The sequence below is a fragment of the Xiphophorus hellerii genome, chromosome 11 (genome assembly GCF_003331165.1).
Source record: "Xiphophorus hellerii strain 12219 chromosome 11, Xiphophorus_hellerii-4.1, whole genome shotgun sequence".
Lineage (NCBI taxonomy): Eukaryota > Metazoa > Chordata > Actinopteri > Cyprinodontiformes > Poeciliidae > Xiphophorus > Xiphophorus hellerii.
Window position 1 is genome coordinate 28466665 of NC_045682.1, and position 26240 is coordinate 28492904.

The 26240-nt window shown below is 37.9% G+C and overlaps 1 protein-coding gene across 6 annotated transcripts in view; it reads left to right on the forward strand.

Moving 5' to 3' along the window:
* tcf7 (transcription factor 7) overlaps positions 1–26240 on the forward strand; it is a 76101-nt gene that overhangs the window by 24579 nt on the left and 25282 nt on the right. For all 6 annotated transcript variants that reach the window (XM_032575910.1, XM_032575911.1, XM_032575912.1 and 3 more), the window contains one exon: positions 20834–20960. In XM_032575910.1, coding sequence (XP_032431801.1) covers positions 20834–20960 — 127 coding nt within the window. The remainder of the gene's footprint in view (positions 1–20833; positions 20961–26240) is intronic.

Sequence of the window (26240 nt, forward strand, 5' to 3'; positions counted from 1 at the left end):
CAATCAATATCGGTAATTATTTAAGGCACAGGCTGATTCAACGATTCAGTAAGTTTGAGAGTCATCTGAATGAAGTTCTAGGCGACAAATTTCTCTGAAACTTTTACATATTTGGTGACTCTTTCAAGCTAACTTACTTTTTTAATCAATATATCATTTTTTGTGCTTTTAACCGCGCTGCGTCCTACATCTGACCTCCTTTGTAGAGGGATTAAAAGTGGAAGCAGAAGTTTTAAGGCTCTTGGCTTGGGCAGCGCTCAGAAGGGGAGCGGCCCGGGAACAATTATGGCTTAGCAGGAGCAACAGGGCCGAGCCTGGTGGCGGCCGGGCTGGCGGCCTGAATATGTTTTGTTTCTGCTTTGTGTCCTGTGTGTGTGCAGCTCAGGGGGGCGTCGAGAGGGAGCGATGCTCACACACCCAACCACATATTTACGTTACAAATCATGCCTAAACAATTTAGCTGGCCACAAACGCAAACATCGGGCGTTTTTATAGTCATCCTGGATGGACAGAAACGACGGAGAAGAATTCAGAGACAAGAATACAAAAATACACAAACAAGAGAAGTTAAACTGATGGATGGAAACAGGGAGAAAGTAGTTATGCTTTATTTTTTGTTTTTGCCAGGCATAATGTCTGAGAATCAGATCAGTTCTCATTTGCAAACATGACCTGACTCTTAAAACATTCAGAATGAAATATTGAAAAGTATTTTCCTACTCCTAAAAGATCTCTGCAATCTGTTAGTTTCTGTTTGCTCTTTATGTCAGAGTGATACAGTTTCTTAACACAAAAACATTGTTTTTTATTGTTAGCTTCAGTAAAAATAATTGAAAACTGCATTGACGCAAGCTAAAGAATGACAGAGAAAAGGACAAAAAGTGAAACATGGCACGTCAGAGAGGGAAACATTCCTACTGCACAGTAAAACCAAAACACTTAAAAACCATAAAACCTCCAATGACGGACTAAACAGTTTTAATGCACAAATCTGGAAAAGGAAAAGTCCAACTAGTGGGAATTAGATTCGAAACGTAGTTTTAGCTGAGTACTAAAACAATTCGGTCACTTATTTAGGCATTACTAAGGGTGCAGTAATTAGGACTTAACTGAGTTTATCAAAACTTTTGTTATTTTGATGCCAAATATCAGAACTAAAATGCATCACCTTATATTAAAGTAAATTATCGGATCAAAAACAAGCCTGGAGTGTTGCCTTGATTGTTTTATGCATGTTTGAGAAATCCTTTAATCTCCATGGCAACCATTCAGCTTTTCTAAACGCCTGTGTGGACCTAGCTCCGCCTCCGAAGAACAGCTCCACCCTCACTCAGCTCCTCCAGACTAGCCAGCAGCAATTAGCAAACAGCTGCTAGCTGATTAAAGGAGCTGCTGCTCAGAGCGACGCCGGTAAAAAAACGTTGTTATAGGGTTAATAGAGGAGCCATGTTGGGATGACTTCCTGGAGGCGGAGCTTCAGAACGAGCACGAGGTTTTAAAGAGACAGAGGCCCAATTTCAAAGCGTTAAATTGCTGAGTTATATTTAATATGTATAGCATTGTTATAACAGCTGAACTTTTATGAGTTGACTTGAATTTAAAGGTAAAATAATAAATAGAGATTTAAAACCTGCTTGTAATGCAAATGGTAGTTCTTGGGTGAATTATGGAAACCCAAGGAGAAAATCCAGATTTTCCAAAAAATTAAACAGAAAATGTGATTAATTGATCAAATTGATTTATCACCTGGCTTTGCTTCATATCTTTTATGGTTAGAAACTGATTAATTTTTCTCGCTTTTCCAAAGATTTTCCCTCCACAGCTGCAGATAAATCATCAGACATCTTCAGTGTGCAAAACAAAAAAAAATAGTCCACAGTTTTCACTTTACAAGATTTAAAGAATTAAGTTTACACGAGGCGAGCAAGTGAAGGAAAATAGACACGAGTCTCTGACCAAAGCTAATTCCAGCGCAGAGGTCTTTTAGTGGAGCAAGTCACTTTATTTTGGGGTGATAATTACACGCTGTGGGTGAGCCACCATGTTATTTGTACAGAGATGATCGATAGCAGAAAATCAAGTCAAACGGGTAGTTATGAAGGAGCTTTTCATAAAAATACACACCATTCATGCAAAGCAACACACATGCTGAGTTTTCTATAAAGCTGAGGCTGCACACACTCACACACACACACGAGCAAGCAGATGTGGTGCAAACATATGTTTATACACACACACACAGATGAAGGGTGGCAGCAGGCGGTCTGTGTGATGCTGCAGCAGATCGCGGCCTCCTGCGCCTCTGCATGCGGTGAAGCTCTGGCTCTGCTCCACTTTTGGAGAAGCTCCACATGTGGTCAGCTGCATGGCAGCGCCCTCGCTTCACGCTCCCAACATGACTCCAGCATGGACTGGTGCCATCTCCAGATCACATGAAGAGAAAACTCTGCTGCTCCTCCTAATGGGCCAGGGCCGGCCAGAGCCTTTTTGAGGCCCTCAGCAGAGTTTAGTTAGGGGGCCCTTCAGAGCAACAAGTCAACACCAGATGCTATGGTGCACCGATTAATCAGCCAGTTGATTTATTGGCGTCAATTTCCTTCATTTTGGGAGATCAGTGACCGACCAGAGAGGGCAGATTACCCAAAAATTATACACAAGTAAAAGTAAAAAAGTGTTTGGTAAAGAGTTTACTCAAGAACCGAGCAACTGATCAAATCATAAATCATTTAATATTTAAAAATTACATAATCAGACAAGCTAGAATATAAAGTTAAGTGGAATTTTTGATATTTTAAGGACCAAAAATCATATAAGTAACAAAACAACAAACTCAGGCAAAAAAAAGTTAATGAATTAAATATGATTGCTATAAAAACTTCCAGAGTCAGTTGCGGGTCTGTGGATTTGTGCCGGTGGAGGATCCCACCTCCCGGAGTTAATTCAGGAGCTGCAGAACCAAGCAGAGTCTGCTCAGTCGGACTTGTGGGGAGTGCTCTCTGCTCTCCAGCGCCTCTTTGAGCTCCTGGAGATAAAAGCAGCTGGCTCTACATCAAATCAATAAGCCCATCAATGGCAACATCTCCGGAAGATTAAAGAGAAACTCCAGCGCTGAAGACGGGGTGCTAATACGCTACAAGACCCGGCCAATGGGACGGGATTTAATTGATGTGCAGAACAGAGATGGTGCTGTTGTAATGGGGTGGGTCAAGGTTCTGTTGGGTAACTTCTTATTTCGTTTTATTTTTCCATTAGGAGGAGTCTTGTTTGTCTCTGTCTCATTTACATGCATCAGTTATTTTTAATGGTTTCTTGACATTCAGTTTCTCCATATCTGTAGATTAATAATTACTTCTTTGTAGTTTTATTAAATATGCACTCCATTTCTTCTACTACACTTTATTTGATCCATGGAAAAACATGGAGAACATGTATCACGAATAGTTTCTACGATAATAGTTTACCAAAATATTAATTGAGATTCTGTTGGGATTTTTATAATAGATCAACATGTTTTGGGTTTTTACTGGACGATAACGATACAAGGGATTCATATCAGTCATAATCGATAAGTATTGATATATACAGTATATTTTTTATATCTGAAACTGGTGATGTGACCTTTTCTGTTTTATCCAGTTTTTTTATTTTAAAGCAGCTATGAGACACGGTGGAGAAACCTTAAACTGCTGCTGCGCAAGTAACTCAACACGTTGTTGCTAGGTAACCAAAGAATAAGTTAGTAAGTTACTCTGCATGTTGTTGCTAGGTAACCAAAGAGTTGGTGTCATCCAGCCATCTTAGCTGGTCATGGGGGTTGAGCGGCTAGAGCCTTTCCTTTGCCTACATCCCCCAGAATGCTGTGCGGTTCTGGATTAGAGTTCAGTTCTGGCATGACAAAATGTAAAAAACAAAGGGTTGGCAGTACTTTAGCAAGGCACTTTATAAAGGGACATTAGAATCCCAAGAAAGAATCTGCAGCTTTGTGTTGAAACGATTGGAACTGATAAGTTAAACCCAAAGCCTAACAGAACTGATCAGAACCTTTGTCCAAAATAGAAAGTTGGGGGAACTCATGTTGCAGCCACTAATACGAATCATCCAGTATATGAAGAAAAAGCCCCTAAATGAGAGCAGCATGTGTGCAGGAATAAAGTGAGGGAATGTACAACTCCGTCTGAAATATTCTTTCATAGTGAGGAGGAGACCGCAGGATGGAGCCGGCGCTGATCTGGGCCGTGTGGTTGTGGGCCCGAGTTTGTACGCTCTCTATCTGAAGCCACATCAGAGGCCCAGGCCTTGTGTAATGTGATCTGGATGGGCAGAGGAGGGTCCTACACACACACACATCCACACACACCCCTACACACACACACACACACACACACACAGCTGGACTCAAAGCGAACCGCCGCTGAGGTGCAGCGCCAGAGCGGCTGGTCAGCGATGGAACAATCATGGCTGCAGGAGGCTAACTGAAAAAATGCTAACGTGACATTAGCTCTTCGTTTTAACTAGCTACACTTCATCCATCCATTCACTCACCCCAACATCCATCCATTCATCCATCCATCCAAACATCAAACATGTTTCAGTTTTCCTTCTCCTCCTCTCTTTTCGGTTTCTTCTCATTGTTTTTCTTTCCCTCCAGTTTTAAGTATTTTCTCTCTCTGTCTCTCTCTCTCTCCCTCCTCTCATCCCTCGCTCCTTTTTGTCTTCTTTCTGCTTACTCCAAGCCTTGAACAAACAAGCAGCGGGTGGTTTGCCTCCTATATATAATTCAGTGCAGTCAAAAGTACAGTGAGGATGTTTGTCAAACATGAAGTGAATCTCTGATTCCTACTGGGAGATTTTTCTCAGACCAGCAGTTTTCCAACTGAAACTGGGAGATTAAAACCAATCTTCCTTCATCTTGTACTGGTTTGTGCTGGTGGGTTTTTAGCTAATAAGAGGTAAACTTAAGGAAATCACACTAAATGTTGCAAACCTTAGATCTTAAATCAGCTAAAGACCAACCTAGGAATATTTTTGCTCTTTTTACATTTTTGTTGTTTTGCTCTTCAGGCCTCTTGTGACTGGCTTGAGGGCACTGATGCAGCTGTGTAACAGCAACCGACTGCAGCCGTTATCCATCACAGAGGAAAGCAGCCTAATCCCCTGAGAAAAAGCCAAACCACTTGTGGTAACAACAACTTATGGTGATAAATGAGTGGCGAGGAAAACCCAAGCTGTATTTCCAGGTGTTTGGATCAAACTCAGGTTTACAGTTTTGAAATCCATTCGATATTTTCTCCCTGAAACTGATGTTAACTTTACTTCACTTTCCTCAGGTCAGCTACAGCTCTGGGTCGCTGTTTATCTAAGTTCATATCAGAAGGGACTGCATGTGAAAAAAATTAATTGCTATCAAGTTAAAAAGAAAAAAAAAGACAAAACGGGAAGATTTTTTTTAAAAATTCAATATTTTACCTGAAAATGTTCTAATAAATGACAGAAACAGAATTAGCACACATTAATCACATAAAGCTGGTTTATAAAACGGGATTCTGCCACTTCACTGCAAAAACTCAAACTCTTACCAGGTTTCTTTTCTTTAGTTTTTAGTGAAAATATCTAAGTACATCTGAAATAAGACAAAAATAACACATAAGTAACTTTTCATCAAGATATAAGAGCTTGTTTTATACCAATAAATTTCCAATGAACTTATTAAAAAATGTTTTGTTTTAAGTGAAATAATCTGCCAATGGATTTAGAAATTTTTCATCAATATTAAGGAATTATTTTCTTAAACAATCTCCTGTATCTTGCTGAAAAGTTATGTATAAGTTAGTTTTGTCTTATTTCAGGTGAACTGAGATATAGAAACTAGACAAAAACATACTCGGTAAGATTTTGTGTTTTTGCAGTGATGTGTGATATTCTTAGGATAAAGTCATATATGTTCTAGTGAAAGCATCATGGATCCACTCCATGTTCCTAATTTTGTCTGCATGTTGTGCCGGGATGCGTTGAGATAAAAATGACGTGGCTTTTCGGAGCTGGCTTGGTTCCTTGCTGCGACGCGGCGCGTGTTGAGGGGACCGGCCCCCAGCAGGGGGCCTGACATGGGAAACGGAGGTAGAGAAGAGGTGGGGCTCTCCGCTCATCCCCAGAAATCAGTAACGCCGCTGGGGCCAAAGGAATTAATCAGAGAGAATATATTACAACATGAAAGGAGGGAAGACTCTCATCCAGCCAGCCTTCACTTCATTCGTCCTTGTCTCACTTTTGTTTAGTCTTTGAAACTTAGTTAACCAACAGGGGATTGTTAAAGTCACCTAATAATAATGTAGGAAGGAGAAGAAATGATCAGAATATTGTGGCAAATTTCTGATCTCTGGATTTTGTAATGATTTCAGATACAAGTTTTAATCAATTTAGATCTCCCTTAAAGAATTATATCAGAAAATATTTTCTAATCAGCTTTACAAGGAAGCTGTTACTATAAAAGAAAGTTTAAAAGTTGTTAAAGACAACATTTAAACTGTTAGCATCGCTAAAACGTCTGTCTCTGTGACAGCATTAATATTTCCATATCCAGCACGTTTCATGAGCTTGAACACACACAAGCACAAAAGTATTACCTCTTCAGCTTTACTTTTATTACATGAAAGTCTTGCTCTCTCTCACTTTCTTGCAGCCTGAATGAACTTCAGACATGCTGTGAAAAAGAGGTTTCTTATCTCCAAAATGTTCAACCTTCCTGCTATCTCCTGCAGGTTTTCCTGTTCTTCCTCTGACTTTAAAATGTGCAGTAAAGATGCTTATTTAGGACTGGAAAACAAAAATCACAATGTTGTTTTTGCATATAAATCCTCCGTTTTATGTCGCCGCTCTACAAGCAGATGGTTTCCGAATCCTCTTCTGGTTGTCTTGAAAAAAGCAACCTGTAATCATGGTACGAATGATTCTGCTCCTTAGATTTATTGGCGTAGAAAAACACCTCGAGGCCTGTGAGCATGTCTTCGCTCTGAGTTTCGTCTGTTTGTTTGGGTTTGCATTTTTGGGTTCTTCATTGTAAAAGTTGTAACTGCCGTGTTGTTGGACCCAAACCACATTCCCACAACCAGAATGGAAGTGCCAAAAACTGAACGTTTATGAAAAGGCCTCCAAAATAAAACTCCAGTCACAGACTCCATTCATTGCAGCTGTAGAAGGAGATAAATGTAGTCGTCCGTCCGTCCGTCCGTCCGTCCGTCCTGTGGTGAACCTTGAATGTACCTTTACAAGCAGAGCGGCATCCATGCTACAGAATAAATATTAACTTTGTCCTCACACCAATCCTGAATTTGAACTTTATATAAGTGAAGCTTTTAAAACCTGAAAGATTTTGCAGAAACGTTTTGTTTGGAGTCTCAGCTGCTACAACTGAAGCTTAATAATTAAATTGGACTTCACAGTTTTGTGGTTTGACAACTTTTTAAACTCTTAAGCTTTAAAAATATCAATCCAAAACAAAAGGTAGTTTACAGAACAGCAAATGTTCCTGGGAATGATGTAGGAAAATGTATTTTCTAGCTAATTCTCTCTTTGTAAGATTGATGGTTATTTGTGTTTGTTTATTCATTAATTTCCACTATATTCTTCCTGTGGTTTACACCAAACATTACAATTAAATCGCCCTTTACACACATTATAAAACAGACTCAGTGTTATTCCTGAAGACAAACAATATTCAAATCAACTGCTTCAGCAGTTATAACGACATACAAACATTACGACAAAATATATCACCACACAAACAGTTTCAGAAATAGAAAAACTAAATTAAAAACAAACATTCAAATATAAATGTAGCCATTCCATAAATTTAATATTAATTCATTCTCCATTGTAGATTTTTTAGGGTTGTTTAAAGAGTTTAAAGTTTTAGGCTAAAAAAGTTTTTTACTGATTTTTTTGTGTTTGTTTTCTTTGAAAAGGAAGTAAGGCATTGCACAAATTAAAATGTAAATTTGTGCAAAAATATTTTGCTTATTTTAAACTGCAAATCCTTTCATATTTATCTTAGTGCCATAAAGAGTATGTTTGCATGCAGATGAAAACAGAATATTTCTGTTTGGGGTTTTAAAGCCATTCAGCAGCAGCACCTGCCAGCCACTTCTTTACACGGCCTTCAATACTTCCACAGCGCCGACGCCCCGGGATCCCAGCATTTGATACAAACATCAAAGCAGCAGATCCGACTTCAGAAAGCGCCTTGCTCATGAAGTCAATGGCCGACCCGCGGGGCAGAGAGCATGCAAAATGGCTGAGCTTCCCATAACCTGTTGGTCTGCAACAAGCACCACGTCAGAAAACACAACAGCACACACAGACCATTAGAGCTGGAAAAGCATGCGCTTCCTTTCCATGGTGAAGTCATTAAAAAATATAGATTTTAGGAGAAAATCTATTACTCTAACTGCACAAAGCTGGACATTACCCCCAAAACTTGTGCTTTTATTTTATGGCTCAATGTGAAATATCTAAAACTGGTTCAGAAACACAAAACCTTTAAGCAGTGGCTAAAAATATTAAATGTCTAATTATGATCTGTTATGCTTCTGTTTCTAAGTCTATAAGGACGTTAATTTGGAAAACCTGCTGCGTTAGTTGAAAATAAAGTCGCAGAATAAACTCACAATAATTCAAGCTGTATTTTTAAAAAACAGAAAACAAATGATGTCAAATAGATTTTATTCTACCCTTATCTTAAATTTATTATTGGGAAATTAGTTCCATTTATTTAAAATATTTGCTCAAACTTCCCCAGTAATCAGAGTTTTTAATTTTGTTAATTTGAAAGCGAGAGCGAGAGAAAAGGGGAGATAACAGGAAGGAAAACCCAAACTGGTTTAGTTTCTTCTGTAAATCTACATTCATCTAAGAAGAGAGGGAAAAAGTACTTTCACTATGACCCGCCTGGCTGCCTTTAATGTGGTATTTGGTGGCGATATTTGTGTAATAAATACATACTGGCACACAGGAAGCGCGTCACTGCAGGGGTTTTTATTTTCTCGACCTGCGGCGGCATTTCCCATTTCGAGCTTCTGCTCTGGTATTTAAAGCTGAGCTGGCTAGTGAAACGGTGCTCAGCAGCCATGCAGGAAAGGTTTCACAATGAGTGAGCGACAGACATTTGCTCCGTCATCTCGTCAACGGGGGGAAGACGGGACCAGGCGGGATCGCAGTCCGCCAGCGACCTTCCTGTTCTCCCTCCGCCGTTCAGTCGCAGGCAGGAGTCTCTGAAAAAGAAAAAGGTCACTTTGGGTTGTTTTTTTTTTCATCTTGATAATTGGATAAAAATTTGGTGCCCAACCGCAGCCCGCAGATAAATCAAGTCAGATAAACACAGTTATTGAAGTTTGACATTTTGCACTCGGGAGGAAAAAACTCCTGGTGTGAAAATAAATGCAAACTCTGCCTCCTCTCTCTCCTTGGTGTCCGCCTAACAATGCTCTTATCAAACCACTTGGTTTTTTTCCTCCACTGCTAACTTTCTCCCACAAAGACAGACAAATATGGCTGCGGCCTCTGTCTATTGTCTGAGCAGACCAAACCCTGGAGGATTTATGTCCTGTGCGGTCTCCTCGTTTCCTGCCGACTCTATGTGTCAATATTTTTGTTGCCGGCGATTACCCGAGTGTCACAAACAAGTTGTTAATTGTGGAACGTTCTGGTGGAAATAAACAAGTACACCATTAATTAGCCGTCTTCAGGACCAATCATTAGAGGTCCCTTTCGCTGCCGCCGCAGTCTAGCAGAGAAAGTCTGTCTCCGTCGACTCATTAAGAGAGAGATAACTCATCTCTGAATGCCATGGCACTGCTTGGATTTGATTTTTTCATTTTTTATCCGTGAGCCGGAGCCAGCTGCAGAGTTTTCTCCTTGGCTCAGAGCTTTTCTCACGGCATCAGGCCTGATGAAATCGTTTCTGTAAATGGAGCAGATGCAGATGTCATTTTCTAACGCTGACGCCTGAAGGAAATTAGGTGAATAATGAATCTGAGGGAATGTAAAGTCCAAAATCTGGCGGGATGGGATGCTAACGTTTAGTAAAAACTAGGTAAAAATGTTTAATCTGCTATCAAACTGTATAGACAAAATAAAAAACATTTTCAACTAAAAATCACTTTGTGCTGCTAAATTATTGAATAAATGGACAAAAGATCTCAACGTAGCGATCATTGTGGTATTATTGTAATAATAATAAAAGTCACGGACTGAATGGACCTTACCACAGGAGCCGCTTTTCATTGGCTGATGCCCATTCTACGTGGCCGTCTCACAAACACACTTAGCTTCCCGTTAGCTAAGTACAGCATAATGGCAGAACTGATACAACTTCTACACCTTGAAGCCTGTCTGCTACACAGTCTTACGTTAGCTAAACAGATCAATATGCAATGTGTCTGTATCTGACATACACTAAAGATTTTATTTTAGCAGAAAAGGCTTTGGACTAAACTGTTACTCGTGTTAGCCACGTTAGCACCAAGTACAGCTAGTCAATCAACCATCGCTGTGTTCAGGGAAGCGCTGATTAATAATCGATAAATAAATATCAAGCCTGGAAACTTGATACCGTAACGGACTGAATGTTATGTTTTTTTTGTTTGTTTTTTTTTTTTTGTTTTTTTTTTTTTTTACCCCTCCAGGGGCTCTTTTGTGGGCTCTAGTGTCCCTTATATGACAGTAGGCTGACAGGAAACAGGGAAGGAGAGGGGGAAGACATGCAGCAAACGTCGTCGGGTGCGGGAGTCGAACCTGCGACGGCCGCGTCGAGGACTCAAGGCCTCCAAATATGGGTCGCGCCAACCGCTACGCCACCACGGCACACCCTGAATGTTATGTTTTTAACTTAATCTTTGCTCGTCTTGCGGGGCGCAGGCGGTTGCCACGGTAACAGGTGTGCTTAAACTACAAAGAGAGAGAGAGAGTAAAAAAGTAGGAGTGGTTTTGAGTTGATCACCTGTTCAGGTTATTTTACCTTTGTTTCCCTTTGCTGTGGCTCATTACAGCCGCTGTAGTTTCTAAACGTTGGACTAATTACCTCGTTAGTTTGTGAGTTTACGTCATTCACAACAAACATCAAATAGAACAAATATATTTCATAAAATTTTAACAAACAAATGGCTTCTACCGCGATAATTATGTGAAATTAAATGAATTATATCCCAGCTTCAGAAGATTTGCCTTTACCTTTACAGAGCTCTTTGGTTCCTCCTGTCAGTCTGTAGCTTCTCATATTGAGGTCAAAGTTCAGATCTATCATAACTGACTGACACCTGCTGGCCTCAGGTTTGCAACCAGCTTGTGACTGAGAAACCAGTAACCTGCTCCCAGATGATGACATGAACTTGTTAGTTCCTCTGTCCATTTAGTAGCTGATATATTGTGAAAATCCGCTAGAAATGACGCACTAATCAGTCATGTTTCCATAGAAACAAGGCGGCTTTGTTTGTGAGACTTGGGGTCACATGGGTCGGTTGTGGGCGGAGCTTGGTAAGGTCCATTGGCTCCATGACTGAATCAAAAACACAAACGCTGCTCTTGAAAAAATCTAATGTGCTTATTTAGACACCATTTACTAAGCATGCAATAAATCAATAGATCAATAGATCACATCATAAATTAAAACAAATTCAATGATTTCTATTTGCATGATTTATTGTTTCTTTCTTTCTACCAAAAACTGGATGACAAGTCTAATGCTTTTGCTTACTAAGACTCATAATTCATTTTATTTGTTGTTTCTGTTGTTTTGTTTATTTATTTTGGATATTTAAAATGTCTTCCAGAGTTAAATGATCATTAGATGTTTATTGAACGTTGAGAATGTGTTCTTGTATTATTATTATTATTATTATTATTATTATTATTATTATTATACCATTACCTTTATATTTGTTAAAATGTCTCCAAACAACAATATCATCATTTATCACGATAACTTCCAAGACGGTTTATTGTGACAGGCATATAAAGAAACATGATTTGTGTCACTAAGCTGCTCACAGTAACTGCATTTAATCATTTTTATTGATATTTATTGATTCTCTCAATGAAAAAACTGTGAGGAAAATAGTAAAATGAACAATACAGATGGTTTAAACATTACTAATTGTGACAACAATAAATTTAACTTTTTATCTTGATAAGAAATTTATCACAGTAAATGATAAATGATACAATAAATGTTCACCCCGAGCAGAGATATTAATTGTTTTTAATATGTTCTTCAGGTTATTCAGTGATTGGTGCACTGATTTACCGGCCGGTCGTTTTCCTTAGCTTTAGGAGATCGGTGATTGGCCGATACTTGCATGTGAAGCTGATCTAATCTAAAATCAGCCGCTGTCCTCTTCTGCTCTGCAGTGAGAGGTTTGACAGATCGACCCACCAGCTCACATCCAAACCACTTTTCAGCCAAAGATAATTGGTATCAGCCAAAATCGGAGTCAGCAGGTCAGGCTTTTTAAAGATTGGTGAACTGCAATCGGTGCATCTCTGTATTCAACCATCAGATTTGTAAAAACTGCTATTCTACCCGAGTAAAACCGCTTTATCTCTCTCTTTATTCCCTGATTAAGATGCTTTCTGAACTCTGTAGTCGCAGATTCAGGAGAATAAAAAGCAGGAATGATCTGCAAACATGTCGTTTCAGTGAAGACTGCTTGGTTACATGCAGAAATCCAGAAACATCTCGGTTAGCAGCCGCGGTCACTGATTCATCATGGCCACGGCCCAGATGTTCCAGCTGTGTGGCGGACCAGGCCGTGTGTACTTGCATGGGCGGATCTTTGCATACATGCACTCATGCATGTATATGAGGATTACTGTGGGCGTGCGCGTGTGTGTGTGTGTGTGTGTGTGTGTGTGTGTAATTGGGAGTAGCGGGCAGGCTTGTTGAGGCGGGGGCAGTAGAGTGGGGGTGTTTGCTCCTTTTTTTAAACATAGCTGCATTGTTATGGCTGCTGCAGCTTTGATGTTACCAAACCTCCAACTTAGAGGCTCTCATTTTCGGCTCCTGACTCTGGAAAAGGCAATGACTTCCAGATTGGGGGACCGAGTGACGGCTGAGGCGGGACGGGCTGTGGGGGGTCCCGTGGATGCTTCGAGGAGGAATGGGCCAAAATCGTTCAGTTTTACCAGAAAGAAATCACTTTTAGACTTTAGAGACAAACTAACCACTGGAAGTTTGATTTGACCTGTCGTGATAACAAATGTTGTTGGACGATAAATCGTCTCAGACGTTATCGCAATAAATGATAATATTGTTGTTTAGACACCATTTTCAATGTATATAATGGTAATAAAGCAAGAACACATTCTGAAATATCAATAAACTTTAAATTCTACTGAACATTTAAACACTGAGAATGGAAGACATTTTAAATATCCAAAATAAACAAATAAAATCAATTATGAAGTCTCTGTATAACAAAATTATCCTTCAAAAAAAGGTTTAGTTGAGACCAAAACACCAAACTGAAAAGTTTTATCATCCAGTTTTTAGTAGAAAAACAATAAATGTTGCAAATAGAAATGATTGAGTTTTTAAATTGAAATTTCTCTGGTTTGATCTGATTATTATTTAGTTTTTATTTACTTTGACTTTATTGAACAAAATGATTCTTTTAAATAAAACCAAAGAAAATATTTACACGTGCAAATTACATCTTTTATACCTTGGTTCTTATTTTCTTGCTTAGTATTTTCTATTTATTTCTAACTAGTTTGGTTCGTTCTTGACTGCATGCGTTATGAGCAAACATACTTTTTACATGTTACAGTTCTTAAATCAATGCAGTAATATTTGACAATATATGTAAAATAATAACAGTAATGATTTCTCATTTTGATATGCAGTTATGACCATGTTCATAAATGACGTTTTAAACTGTTTTATGTTAAGTTTAAAGTAGGAAGGCGCTAGTTAAATATTTACATTTCTCCTTGAAGAAAGCTGAAGAGATTTTCTTTTCTGTTTTCTTTCTCAGCAGAGCCAAAAATCAGTCATAAAAGCTCATTAGTCATAAAGGACGTTTCAGGATTATTCCTCGTGCTTTCACTTTAAAAGCAACAACGTTCCTGATGGAAGAAGTTTGTTTACAAGTTCATCAAACATAAGTGGCGTCTGGGAGAGGATTTTCCAGGAGGTCATGGAAACACATACTGTCATTTCCCTAATAAGCAGCTTCAGCCTCATTTACAGATCCTGCTTAATAATTTTCTTCCTTCTTTTGCTTTGTGTGTCTGGCTCAGTGTTTTGTGCTTACTCTCTCATTGCAGGTGTGTGTGGGGGAATTTCACCACATGAGACACAAACCTGTTTTTTTCTTCACTCATAAAACTATAACCATCTGTAAAGATGTTTGTAACATAAAAGAATGAATTTATTTCAACTTTACTATGAATTATTATTTAGAAAACATATGTAATATAAAAATAAAAACAACAATATAAATGTATCTTAAAATTACTTTCATTTATTTAAATTGTTGTAATTAATATTATTTATTGTTTCGTATCAAATCACTATAAATAAGACGATTAGATTTTTTTCTAAGGTGCCTTGTAATCAAAAGCATAAAATGTATTTAAGGCTCTGCAGCTGAACCCAGCTACACTTTTTTGATCCACATTTATTCTTCCTTAGAATGAAAATATTAAAATAAATACAACAGATCCTTTCTGGTGATTCCTGGACTTAATTATTTTTATTTATTTTATTGTGTTTATTTTCTTATATTCCCAGGAGGCGTCCAGGCACAATAAAAATGGAAAAGAAAGAAAATTACACCTAAAATTAAATAAATACTTGAAAAAATACAAAAAATAAATAAATAAAAACGTAAGAAATGATTATAAAGAATGGCTCTTCCCCACTCAGCTCCTCTAGACTAGTGGCAGCAGCAAACACCTGCTGGAATTGTGCGTCATCATAGGACAGTTGTAAACGGGATAGTGGAGGAGCATTGTTGTGATGATGAGGTGAAAGCAGAGAGTAGAAGCTTCTTAAAGAGACAGAAGCCCAATTTCAAGGTGTGCAAATTAAAATTTTAAGTCATGATATTTCTGGAAAATGCATAATACCGCCCCTTTAAATCAGTTACAAAACTGCAAAAAAGTTGTAAAAATAGTTAAAATTGAGGAAATAAATCCATTTTAAAAACCTGGCAACATGACAGACATTCATAAAGTGAATTTATTGCCTTATTTAACATGTTTTTTCCTGTTTAATACATTTGCTCAGCCAGTCAAAATTAATTCAAATCATTTGGAGATTTAGCTGTTTTTTCCTTAACATACCATGTTTGATCTGGTAGATTTTGAAAACTTTTAAACGACTGGAATCCCCATCCAAAAGGCATTTATTTACATTTTTTTAGCAGAAGATGTCACAAAATCTCCTGTGGAGACACATGAGAGTAAAGGTGAATCAGCCATTGTTTTCCTCTTTTGTTATTTCTGCTTTGCCACAACAAGGATGACTGAAAGAAGCTGTAAATTAGTGTTTTTAATGTCGCGATCGACGTGAAATGTAAGATTAAAGACTCAAAAGCACTCTGAGGCAGGAGAGGGGATGCTTTAATTTCCTCTTCAAATATTGAAAGAGACTGATCTACTAAGAGTGCCATTTGGAAACTAAAGAATACATTAAAGGCGTTTTATCAGCATAAGGTTCGCTAAATTAAAGTGTGCGCACGTTCGGAAACGAGCAACTGCCGGCGTTATTTTGCTTGCATGTCTTAAAAAAACGTGTGCGCGCGCTAGGGTCAAGGTGGAGGGGCTGTGATTACAAACAAGTGATGTCTGAGATCCCATTAACTCCTGCATTCAGCCGCAGATTTCTGTTCAAATAGAGAGAAGATAAAAGGCAGAAACAATATCCTGATGAATCAAAGGCCTTTCAAGCTAAATGAGACTACAGAGACACGGAGGGACACATTTATGATTTTCTGACGCACTTTAAAAGGTGTTGATATCTAATTGTAATTTTTAAAGTAATCGCTTCTTTGAAGTAATTAAATCTTTGATGTAATCAACAAATAGGAGCCTTATTATTCAGCGCTGCTGCCGTTGGCGTTCTTTGTCAGTTCAGTTGCTTGATGTTGGCAGAAACATCGTCCAGATTGTCCCACCAGCTCTACGCAGCGCCGTGAAGACGAAATGAGGGGAGATGGGCGCGACCCGCTGCAGAGCAAACAGAAATGAAAGCAGAACGAAGGAACACAGAGAGCGCTGCGCTGCTTTTGGAGCAGGCAGAGAGTGAAGAAGGGCCTGTTGGACGCTCGGATCCTGTTCCCACAGAGAACATTGTGACCTTAAGGTGTAAACAGCTGCAAGGTTAGCGCATTTGTGTTGCACCATCCATACGCATAAGATTTACAGAGAAATAAAAGAATAAATGTGAAGAAAATGGACAAGAAAGTTTGGAAAAATAACGTAAATTAAGCATCACGTTAAAAGCATTGTACATTTTTACATTTAAAACAATCATAAAGTTTTCTGTCCTGATTTAAAGGAGTCAACAGTTTTTCTGGTTTGATCTGAGGAAAGTAGAAACTCAAATCTGCTTTTGCTCTTTTCAGCTTCTTCCCTGTGAACACGGAGAAAAGGTCTCAGGTGTTATGATTTCAAACACGACCAACAAGTCTGAAATGTCTTCAGACTCAAGATCATGCAAAATTAAATTCTTTAACATAAAGTTTTAGATGCAATGCTATTTTTAAATGTGACTTACTGTATGAAATGTAGCAGCAAAGCAACTGTTTTCCTTATCAGAAACGAGTGAAAACTGCCTTTTCAAGGATTGTTGGCAGAGGGTTTAGGCTAGATATGTTCTGGGAATTATTCATTACTGAGGAATCTGGTGAGTTCTTTGTTAAATAAGTGAAGTTTCAGACATTTGACTGGATTTCCTATTGATTTGTTCCATGAATTTCTGCCTTGGTGATTTATGTCAGCCTTGCAGGGTGGGTAATTCATCTGCTGTAAATTAAAGGGCTGCTGAACCAGTTCCTCATCTCTTTATGTATGCGCCTGAAGATAGGTGTAAATTTTCACTCTTATCATCTAAGAAACTGCAGGTTTATGATTCATAAGGAGTGCAAGTGTTATTCAGCGTGTGTGTGTGTGTGTGTGTCCCATGTGCATGTCAGCACTAGCCTATTGTACCAAAAGTAATTATGTGTAAGTTATGTGTGTAGTGGGGGGTTGAAAAAGGGGAATTTTTTTCTTAAACACAGAGGGGTTGATAATTACGGGTTAAATGAGTGAGCTCAGTCAGCCTCTGAGTGTGTGTGTTTAAAAAAAAAAGGAAGGCACAGCGAAAGCCACTTCAAGGCGGACTAATTACCCCGAGGAAGAGAGGAAACATAAATGGACGATTTTGTGGCTATAATGTTACAGCAAAACGTCTTGAGCGACCTCAGCACGTGAAGCGGAGCCACAGCAGATGTGTGTGTGCGACACGCGTTCGCATCCTTCCTGCAGCACATGCTGAGAATTCAAGAAATTCACGCACTTTCATATTCTGTGGTTGTGTCTCTGAATACTGATGCTGCTGCAGAGCTATCTAATCTCCAAATCATGTGAGTTCATGTAAAGTTTTTGTCAACTCCTGCTTGTGCTTGATTTTAATGTCATGAAACATTTACCGTCACATTTACCGTCTGCTGATGCAAACTGTGCAGTTTTTGGGATTTTCCCTGCTAAATGTCAGTAATTCTGCAAAAAAAAACAAAAAAAAAACATTATTTCTTCTTCCCTGGATAGAATACTGTAATTAAATGCAGATAAAGTATGTCAGATGTTCTAACAAGAGGAAATCAAGTTATTTAGACAAATCCAGACCTGATAGCTGTTCCCAATGAGCAGCTAGCCGCAGCTAACAGCATTTAGCAATTGTAAAGTTAAACAAAACTAAAGTGCAAAACATTAATAATGTTAATAAAATTTTACAAAACATAGAAAAAAATACTCATGAAAAACTACATATGAATAAATTCTTCTAAAATATAATATATTATCAAATATAATACTTGTAAAGAAAACACAACTGTTACCGCACAATTAGAGGCGACAACAGAAAAAAGGGGGAGGAGCTAGTTACCGGTTGCTATGGCAACCACCAACCGCCGTAGCAGAACTTAATACACCAATAAATGTGTAAACAACTTCTTATTCGCCTGTCATGATAACAGATTTTACTGGACGATAAAGTAATTGTGATAAACGATAATATTTTTGTTTTTGTTAAGTATTTTACTTATTTTTAAGTAAAATACACATTTTTATAGATGAATAAACTTTAACACTGGTTCTATAAGATCCAGTGTTAAAGATTTTAAATGTTTTAAATATCCAAAGTAAATAAACAAAACAACAGAAGATATAAATAAAATGAATTATGAAGTCTATGTAAACAAAAGCAGAGACTTTTATCATCCAGTTTTTGGAGGAAAGTCAAAAACAATAAATCATGCAGATGGAAATGATTGAGTTTTACTTTATTTATCATGTGATTAATTGATTATGCTCTGCAGCACAGAGTAGTAATGTAACTCCTGTGTTATTAATGAAGTCATAATCTGAGCGTCTCTTTCACCTTTTTACGGCGCAGAAAAACACACGTGTCACGTTGTGTTTTTGATGAACCAGCTCTTTTTGCCAGAATCTCTACATCTTCTCAAAACTCAAAGATTTCTTTTTCATGTCTTCAGATCATTAAGAATGCAGCCCATCTTATCAAACCCCGAACTACCTGCTGCTCCGTCTCACACACTTCTGCTGCCCGGCACAAGAGGCGGCACGTTTTGTTTTCACGTGCCTCGACATTAAACGCAGCTCGGCGGTTTGATCTCTCCAACCGCTCGTCGTGTGGCATACACATGAGGGTCCGTCTCTGTTTGCGAGTTTGGTCAGAGTAAGACTTTAAGATGCTGATGGATAGTGTGTGTGTGTGTGTGTTAATGTGGGGTGCAGTGTGTGGAAGCTCTGCCTTTAAGTGATAAGGTATTCACTTTGTAACTCAGCAGGAGGCCCAGCAGGTTGCACCAAGATCTGCCGCTCTGTAGTGCTGCTTAATGCAAATGGACCCACATCCGTCCATCTCCGATTATAGAAGAGGTTTTCAGAGAAATGTTCACGTGGATCAAAAAATCCTCGTCTTTTCCGAGCGTCACCTAGTTATTCACGCTGAAACATGCATGTTTATAACAATGACCCAAGCATACAGACACTCGCACCGCTAAGTTGGTGTGTTTCTGAGCCAGAGCGGCCTGGACGCCTCCAACTCTGCAAACCGCTGCGACATATCGGATGTCGGCCACCATGCCGAGAGCATTAGCAGCAACCAGATTTCACATAACTTATTGAGAGCCATTTGTAAACAGAAACATGAAAGCAAACTAGCTCGCACGCAGCCTCACTTGATCATCAAAGGCTTATCGATCGGACGGTCCTCCTGCTCCGTTTCTCCTCCTCTTCCATGCTCCCCTGGAAACAAGCGAGAGCAAAGTACAGCCCATATGGGTTTGTTCCAAAACATGTTTAAAATATCCAGGTTTTTCCTTTTGTCCCATGTATAAGTGTAGATGTGTGTGATTTCTGTCCTGTTCTTTAAAGTTTCTGAACTGCAGGTTTTGGTTCTTCTGTGTTGTTTTTGTGGTTGTGAAACTGAGATTTAAACCTTTTGATGCTTTTGATGCTTCTTGCATTCATTTTTAGGAAACGTTACAAGCACACGCTGCGCAGCATTATACTGATGAAATTACATTTCACTTTACATCAATTTTGTCCTTTGATTTACCTTAGAGATTTTATTCACTGTCAGCTTCAAAACACAGTTAAATTGTTGCTTAAGTGAAAGGTGACTTTGTTTTTATGATTGTAAGAAGAATAGACCCGTTTCATGTTATTGTTGACATCCGGAAATTTCGCACCAAGCTGAAGGGCAAGAAGACGATTCTTTTCCTTTCCATCCATTAAACTGTTAACTAAATCAAACCTGGTTATTAATTCAGTGCATGAGCCACAGCAAAGGGTAAATAACGCAGAAAACTGTTGAAAATTAGTCAAGACCACTTTTTTCTCGTTGTGTCGACTCGTTGCCATAACAACCAAAGAAAATGCTGATATTTGTATCAGGATTCAACACCAAAAACACTCAAACATTTCTCAAAGAACATTCAGTCTGATACAGTTTCATGTTTTCAGGCTCGATGTTTATTTTCTGATTATTAGTTAGTGATCGCTGTGGTAGATTAGCTGACGTTTCTATTAGCTAAGCTAACACAGCACTGGTAGATCAGCTAAACTCCTGCTCTATTGATGACCTGTCATTGTTGGTGTTTAGGTCAACTTTTTAAAGTTTTATTAACTGAACCAAAACACACAAAATCCCACAGCACATCTACATGTTAAGGTTGTCATAGTCAAGCTAGCATAACTAACCTACTTCCCTCTTCATCGCTATTTTTTGTATTTAAACTTTTTCCTGACCTTGTTATCTAGTTGTCAAAGTGTTGACAATTAGTAGCAAAGTACTGTGTCCATTTTTCTTATATATATCACACGTATATTTAAGATTTAGCGCATTAGGTTGACAACTTGACAGCTAAACCAATGCTAGTCATCGTTAGCGAGCAGCTCTTGTGTGTGTGACGTCACACTGTAATTGGACTTTAGTTAAATATTCAGAGATTAAACAATTTATGTAGCTTTTGGAAATAATTATCACCATCTTGATGATTTTACTAAAACAAACTTAATGTGTTTTGTGTGGCTGTGTTTCTGTCAACAGTCCAACAAAGTGTCTGTGGTTCAGCAATCCCACGGGATGCACCCGCTGACGTCCCTGCTGCCCTACAGCAACGACCACTTCAGCCCCAGTCCGCCTCACCTGCCCACAGACATGAGCCAGAAGACAGGTGAGAACACACACACACACACACACACGCAGACACACACACACACACACACACTGTGTACTTGTTTCAAATGAACCCAAATCTCTTTATTCTTAAGTTTAGAAAATTATTAATAGTTTTGGTTTTTTCAATATTATTTAGTTTCATTTCTTTGTGACTTTTTGTTTGTCTCATTCAGTTAGTTTTAGTTTTTAGAGTAGGTTTGCTAGTTTTCATTAGTTAAATATTTGTCACTTTTAGTTTAGTTTTTATTAGTCATAGTTTTAGTTCATTTTTAGGTGTAGAATTCAAAAAGGTGAATTATTGTATTGTGACTTTACATTGTTGGGTAATAAATACTCAACAGAAGATAATATTTTCAAAAAATGTATTCAGTTTTTATTGACCAACCAGCTGCCTCTGGAGTTTTCTCCAAACTTATGCCAACTAGCGTAGCGTCGCCAGGAAAAAAATGGAGCGCCGTAATTTACTGACGTAAACGGCTCGTTTGAAAGGTTAAAAATAAATAGATTCATAAACACGAAAGCGAAGGATAATATGTTGGGTATATTTTGTAAAACAAAGCAATAATCAGCATCGGTGGGTGGAAGTAATGTGGGGAATCTAGATTTAAAAAATGATCAACCTGAAAAATGTAGGAAATATTTGTTTTTAAATCTGGCAAAACAGATTTTATGTTTCAAATCTAAAATGATTTACAGAAATCTGACTGCTTTCCTTATTTCATTTAAAATATTGTGAGTTTAGTTTATATTTGAACTGGTAAAAATAAGAAAATGTTTTTGCAATTATGTTTAAATTTTCAAAAAAAAAAAAACTTGAAGTGCTGTGGGTCTTTTAACTTGACATTTTTTGGCCTCCATGCCAAAAAGTCTGGACACCCGTGTACTCACCACCCGTTCTGTTTGTGTTGTTAACAAATTATTCATCACATCTGCTGAAAAGATTGCACATATTCGAATGCTGTGTCATTTTACCAGATGTGGACACAAACACACACACACACACACACACACATGATGTAAGATAACATATTGATTGTCTCCATAACCTCTCTCTACCTCTCTCTCTCTCACACACACATACATGCAGTGTGTGAAGTGGCAGCACCGTCTCTAAGCCTGTGGCAATCCCACAGCGGCTCTGAAGTGGCCTGCTCCTCTGAAGGGACTGCCAACCACACACACACACACACCCCCACACACACACCAACACACACGCATCCACACACACGTACACACACACACACACAGTCTAAGATGGAAACAATTAGGGTGACAATCGCACAAACCATCACAGCAGCTCACACACGGTTCTCCTTAGCAAGCGCTGCACTCTGGAAGACACAACCCGACATTTAATCACTGCTGAAGCTTCAGCCTGAACCAACGCTGTTTTTAATGGTTTTAATGTATTTATAACAATTTCTTTCAGATTTTTAGGTTCAATTTGACAGTTTTCCTGAAGTCAATGCACACTGCAAAAACACAAAATCATTTTGGTTTAGTTTCAGGAGCAAATAGTTAAAATTGCTCATATCTGTTGCTGAAAAGTTACCTGCAAGTTAGTTTTGTATTATTTCAGGTGAACTCAGATATTTGCTCTACAAACTAAACAAAAATTACCTGGTAAGATTTTGTGTTTTTGCAGTGATGTGATGGAATCCTGCTGTTATAAATCGGCTTTATGTGATTTAATGTTTGCTGATTTTATTTATTAGGACATTTGCTGGTAAAAAACTACACCTGTATCCTAAGGCTTTGTGTTTTTGCAGTGCATCCTGTGAGGATTAACCTCCACAATCCGTTTCTCATCCAGATGTTCTAGTTTCTGTCACAAAGAATAGAATAAATCCAATACGTACATCGAAAAATTACTTCTTGCGATTGAGCAGGAAAAAGAAAGCCATGTTGGCACCGGAGCAACTGTTGGTTCATTTCCAGTGAAATGAAACTAAAACATAACTTTTATGATTGGTATTTATTTGTTTCTGTGCTGTGGTTTGTTAATGAAGTGCAGGAACCGCAATGCTGATGGGAGTTTCTGATGACATTAACCTCACAGGCGCTTACGGACGGCCTAAACATGCACTTGTTGGCAGAAACCTTTTATGAAAATGGAAGAAAGACTTTTGGAGGATCAACAAAAATGCTGAAAGTTTAGGGAAATGTGCGATACTAATGTCAGAAATTTTACATTTTGAAAATAAATGATCTTAATGGAAACACAAAATTAAAAAAAACTCCCTAAAATGTGTTCTTTTTGTCTTTATAAAAAATGTTTTATTTTGCAAAACTGCAATGGAAATCACTTTTTTCATATCATGAGTCACATGTTCAACAACCGGATGTTACTACTGCTAGAAACTACAAAGAAGAGAATGACAGGAAGTGGTTATTTTTTACTGATTTACTGCATGAACAAACTTATTTTAACTGCTTTCATTATTTAATAGAAACACAACTTTTGCAACATCTTCTGACATTAGCAGAATATTGATAAAGTTTGACAATATTAAATATATTCCATAATTTCCTTCTCTGAATGAGATTTTTACTATCCAGGGCAGTGAGAGTTGCAAAGGTAATCATTAAACATTTTTTATGTTATAATCAAAAAGTAGTAAATAAATGTGAAGTGGATGGAAAACAAATTCTGCTGGATGATAAATTGCCACAGAATTACTTCAATAAACAATTAAATTGTTGTTTTGAGACATTTTCTAGTAATATATTGTTATTTTCCATGAAAATGCAAGTTTGTCCTCTCAAAGATTGATGAACACTCCATACTGCAACTGGACAATATTTTAAATATCCAAAATAAAACACAAAAATAATTAATTAAACCTTAGATAAAATGCATTATGAAGTCTCTCTAAACAAAATAACTCTTCAAAAATATGAACTAATCATCAGAATGTAAATTATTAAGCTCATTTTAAGTTATTGTACAATTAATTGATTAATTGCTTTTTGCAACAGGCTTAATTGAAAATATACATAAGTTTTCCAAATACATTTTTCCATCATCAATATTAAGGGATTATTGACTGAAAACAAAATCATATTTTCTGCTGAAAAGTTTCTTGTAAGTAAGTTTTGTCTTATTTCTACTAAGATATTAAAAACACCTGGTAAGATTTTGTTTTTGCAGTGCACACATTTCAGTTCTACTTATTTAAATCTGTGAATCATTTTACCTCCATTTCACACTTTTTATGGTATGTGAAGAAGCAACAATAACATCTGCAGCTCACTAAAATGGACCTGGTTTTCAGAAGAATGGCAGCTTTGTCCTGCGTTGTTCGGTTTTAAACTGCGGTAATCTTCCGCCTTCTCCGGCTGGAAATCCCCGTTTTCCTACAAACACTCGCTCCGTGTCTGGTCTAGACTCTGTGTGTGTGTGTGTGTGTGTGTGCGTGTGTGTGTGTGTTTGTAACTGATGGTGGATCCGTGACTCAGCTCTTAATGACAGACTGAGACACCTGCTTCTGCCTCACACATCCACCAACACCTGGCCGCTCCTGCCGCCGCTACTCAACATTTTACACTCACCTTACCTCATACCTGTCAGCTGATCGCCTCACCTGTGAGGTCATTTCTTTCAACACACCTTTACCTTTCTACCTGGACTCAGCCAGGATTGAAACCCGGGAGAGATGACTTGATTTGGAATAATTAAAGGTTCACTACTATTCTTCCATGAACAATAGAGCAGGGGTGTCTAAAGTGCAGCCCGGGGCCATTTGCAGCCCTTGATGCGATTTTGGGTGGCCCTTATTCACAATTTAAGACCGGCTTAAATTTGGTTTGCCAGGCAGTTGGTGCAGATTCACATTTAAAATCAAAGTTAAGGAGCAATTCTCAAAAGAGTTTAACATCTTTCAATGCAGGGTTTTGCCTTAAATTTAATTTATTTTAATAGTAACTTGAACAACAAACATCCTGTGATTTCTACCTGAGCAAAATCAAGCGAGAGATTGAGTCATAAAGTATACATTAAAGATGATCAACCTGAAACATTTAGGAAATGGTTTGTTATTGTTTTTTTTATACAGAAATCTGATTAGTTTATAGATAAACACAAAAATTAGGCCATTAATTTTCTAACTTTTTGTAGTAGATGGCATTTGAAATTGATAGCTAACATGCTAGTGTCATTGTTTTAGCAAATGTTAGCATTTTACTTCATGCATGTTAGCAATGTTAGCATATCACAATGTTAGCATTTTACCTCATGATTGCATGTTAGCAGCTGTTAGCATACCACAATGTTAGCTACCTTTAGTTGGGCTGCAATTCTGGACCATTTACTTTTATTTTATAACAGAAATATTTTTTATTCCTGCTGCTCATAACTTCCACGCATGTTTTAATAAAACAGTTAGATGTTATGGTGTGGTTGAGCCACATGATGATGATGATGATGATGATGTAAATACCGAATCAAAGCTGTGATATTAATTTTTCTCTCTTCTCTGCATCATGTGGGCGGTGGCCAGTAAATGTGACAGATTTGTTTCTGAATTCCTCTGAAAGTCACCAGTTTTTTCTTTCTTTTAACTTCCTTTATTGTTCGTTAAGATCTCGTCTTATTCTCAGTGCGCGGCTTACTTCCTGTGCTATTTCCATTACCACCCACTGTCTGTTTTCTACCATGCCTCATATGTCTCCCTTTGTGACATTTTTACTAAACTCGCCCCACTTCACACTTTTCCCATCGCCTGCCCCTATCGTGGCATCACAGCATTTTATTGATTTATGAATATCATCACCTTAAATTCATCTATTAGAAATCTGTAGTAATGCTTCTCTGATTACAAGCAAATTTAGTAAACACAATTATTGTTTCATTATACTTTGTAAAACTATATTGACTTACGTAAATAATTAGTTTCAGTGTATCAAAAATTCATGTGTCTGTGGCAAATTACTGATTTATCATCCAGCCCCAGAAGGCGCTAAGTCAGAAGCTAACTTTGGAAAATGGACGTCTTCTATAATGTAAACAAACTATTGTGTAGAAAATCTTGCTGTCGCTCAATTAAAGGATTTAATCAGATGATTTTACACTCTAGCGCTGTGATTTATCACTATGTCTAACCTCTGTCAGAGTTGGTGTTTAGGTCGACTTTTTTTATTTTTTAAATTGAACTGAAACACAGAATTCTGCAGCACATCTACATGTTACGGTTGTCAGAGTCAAGCTAGCATAACTGAGCTACTTTTCTCTCCCTCGCTGTTTCTTTTTAAATTAAAACTTTTTCCTGACCTTGTT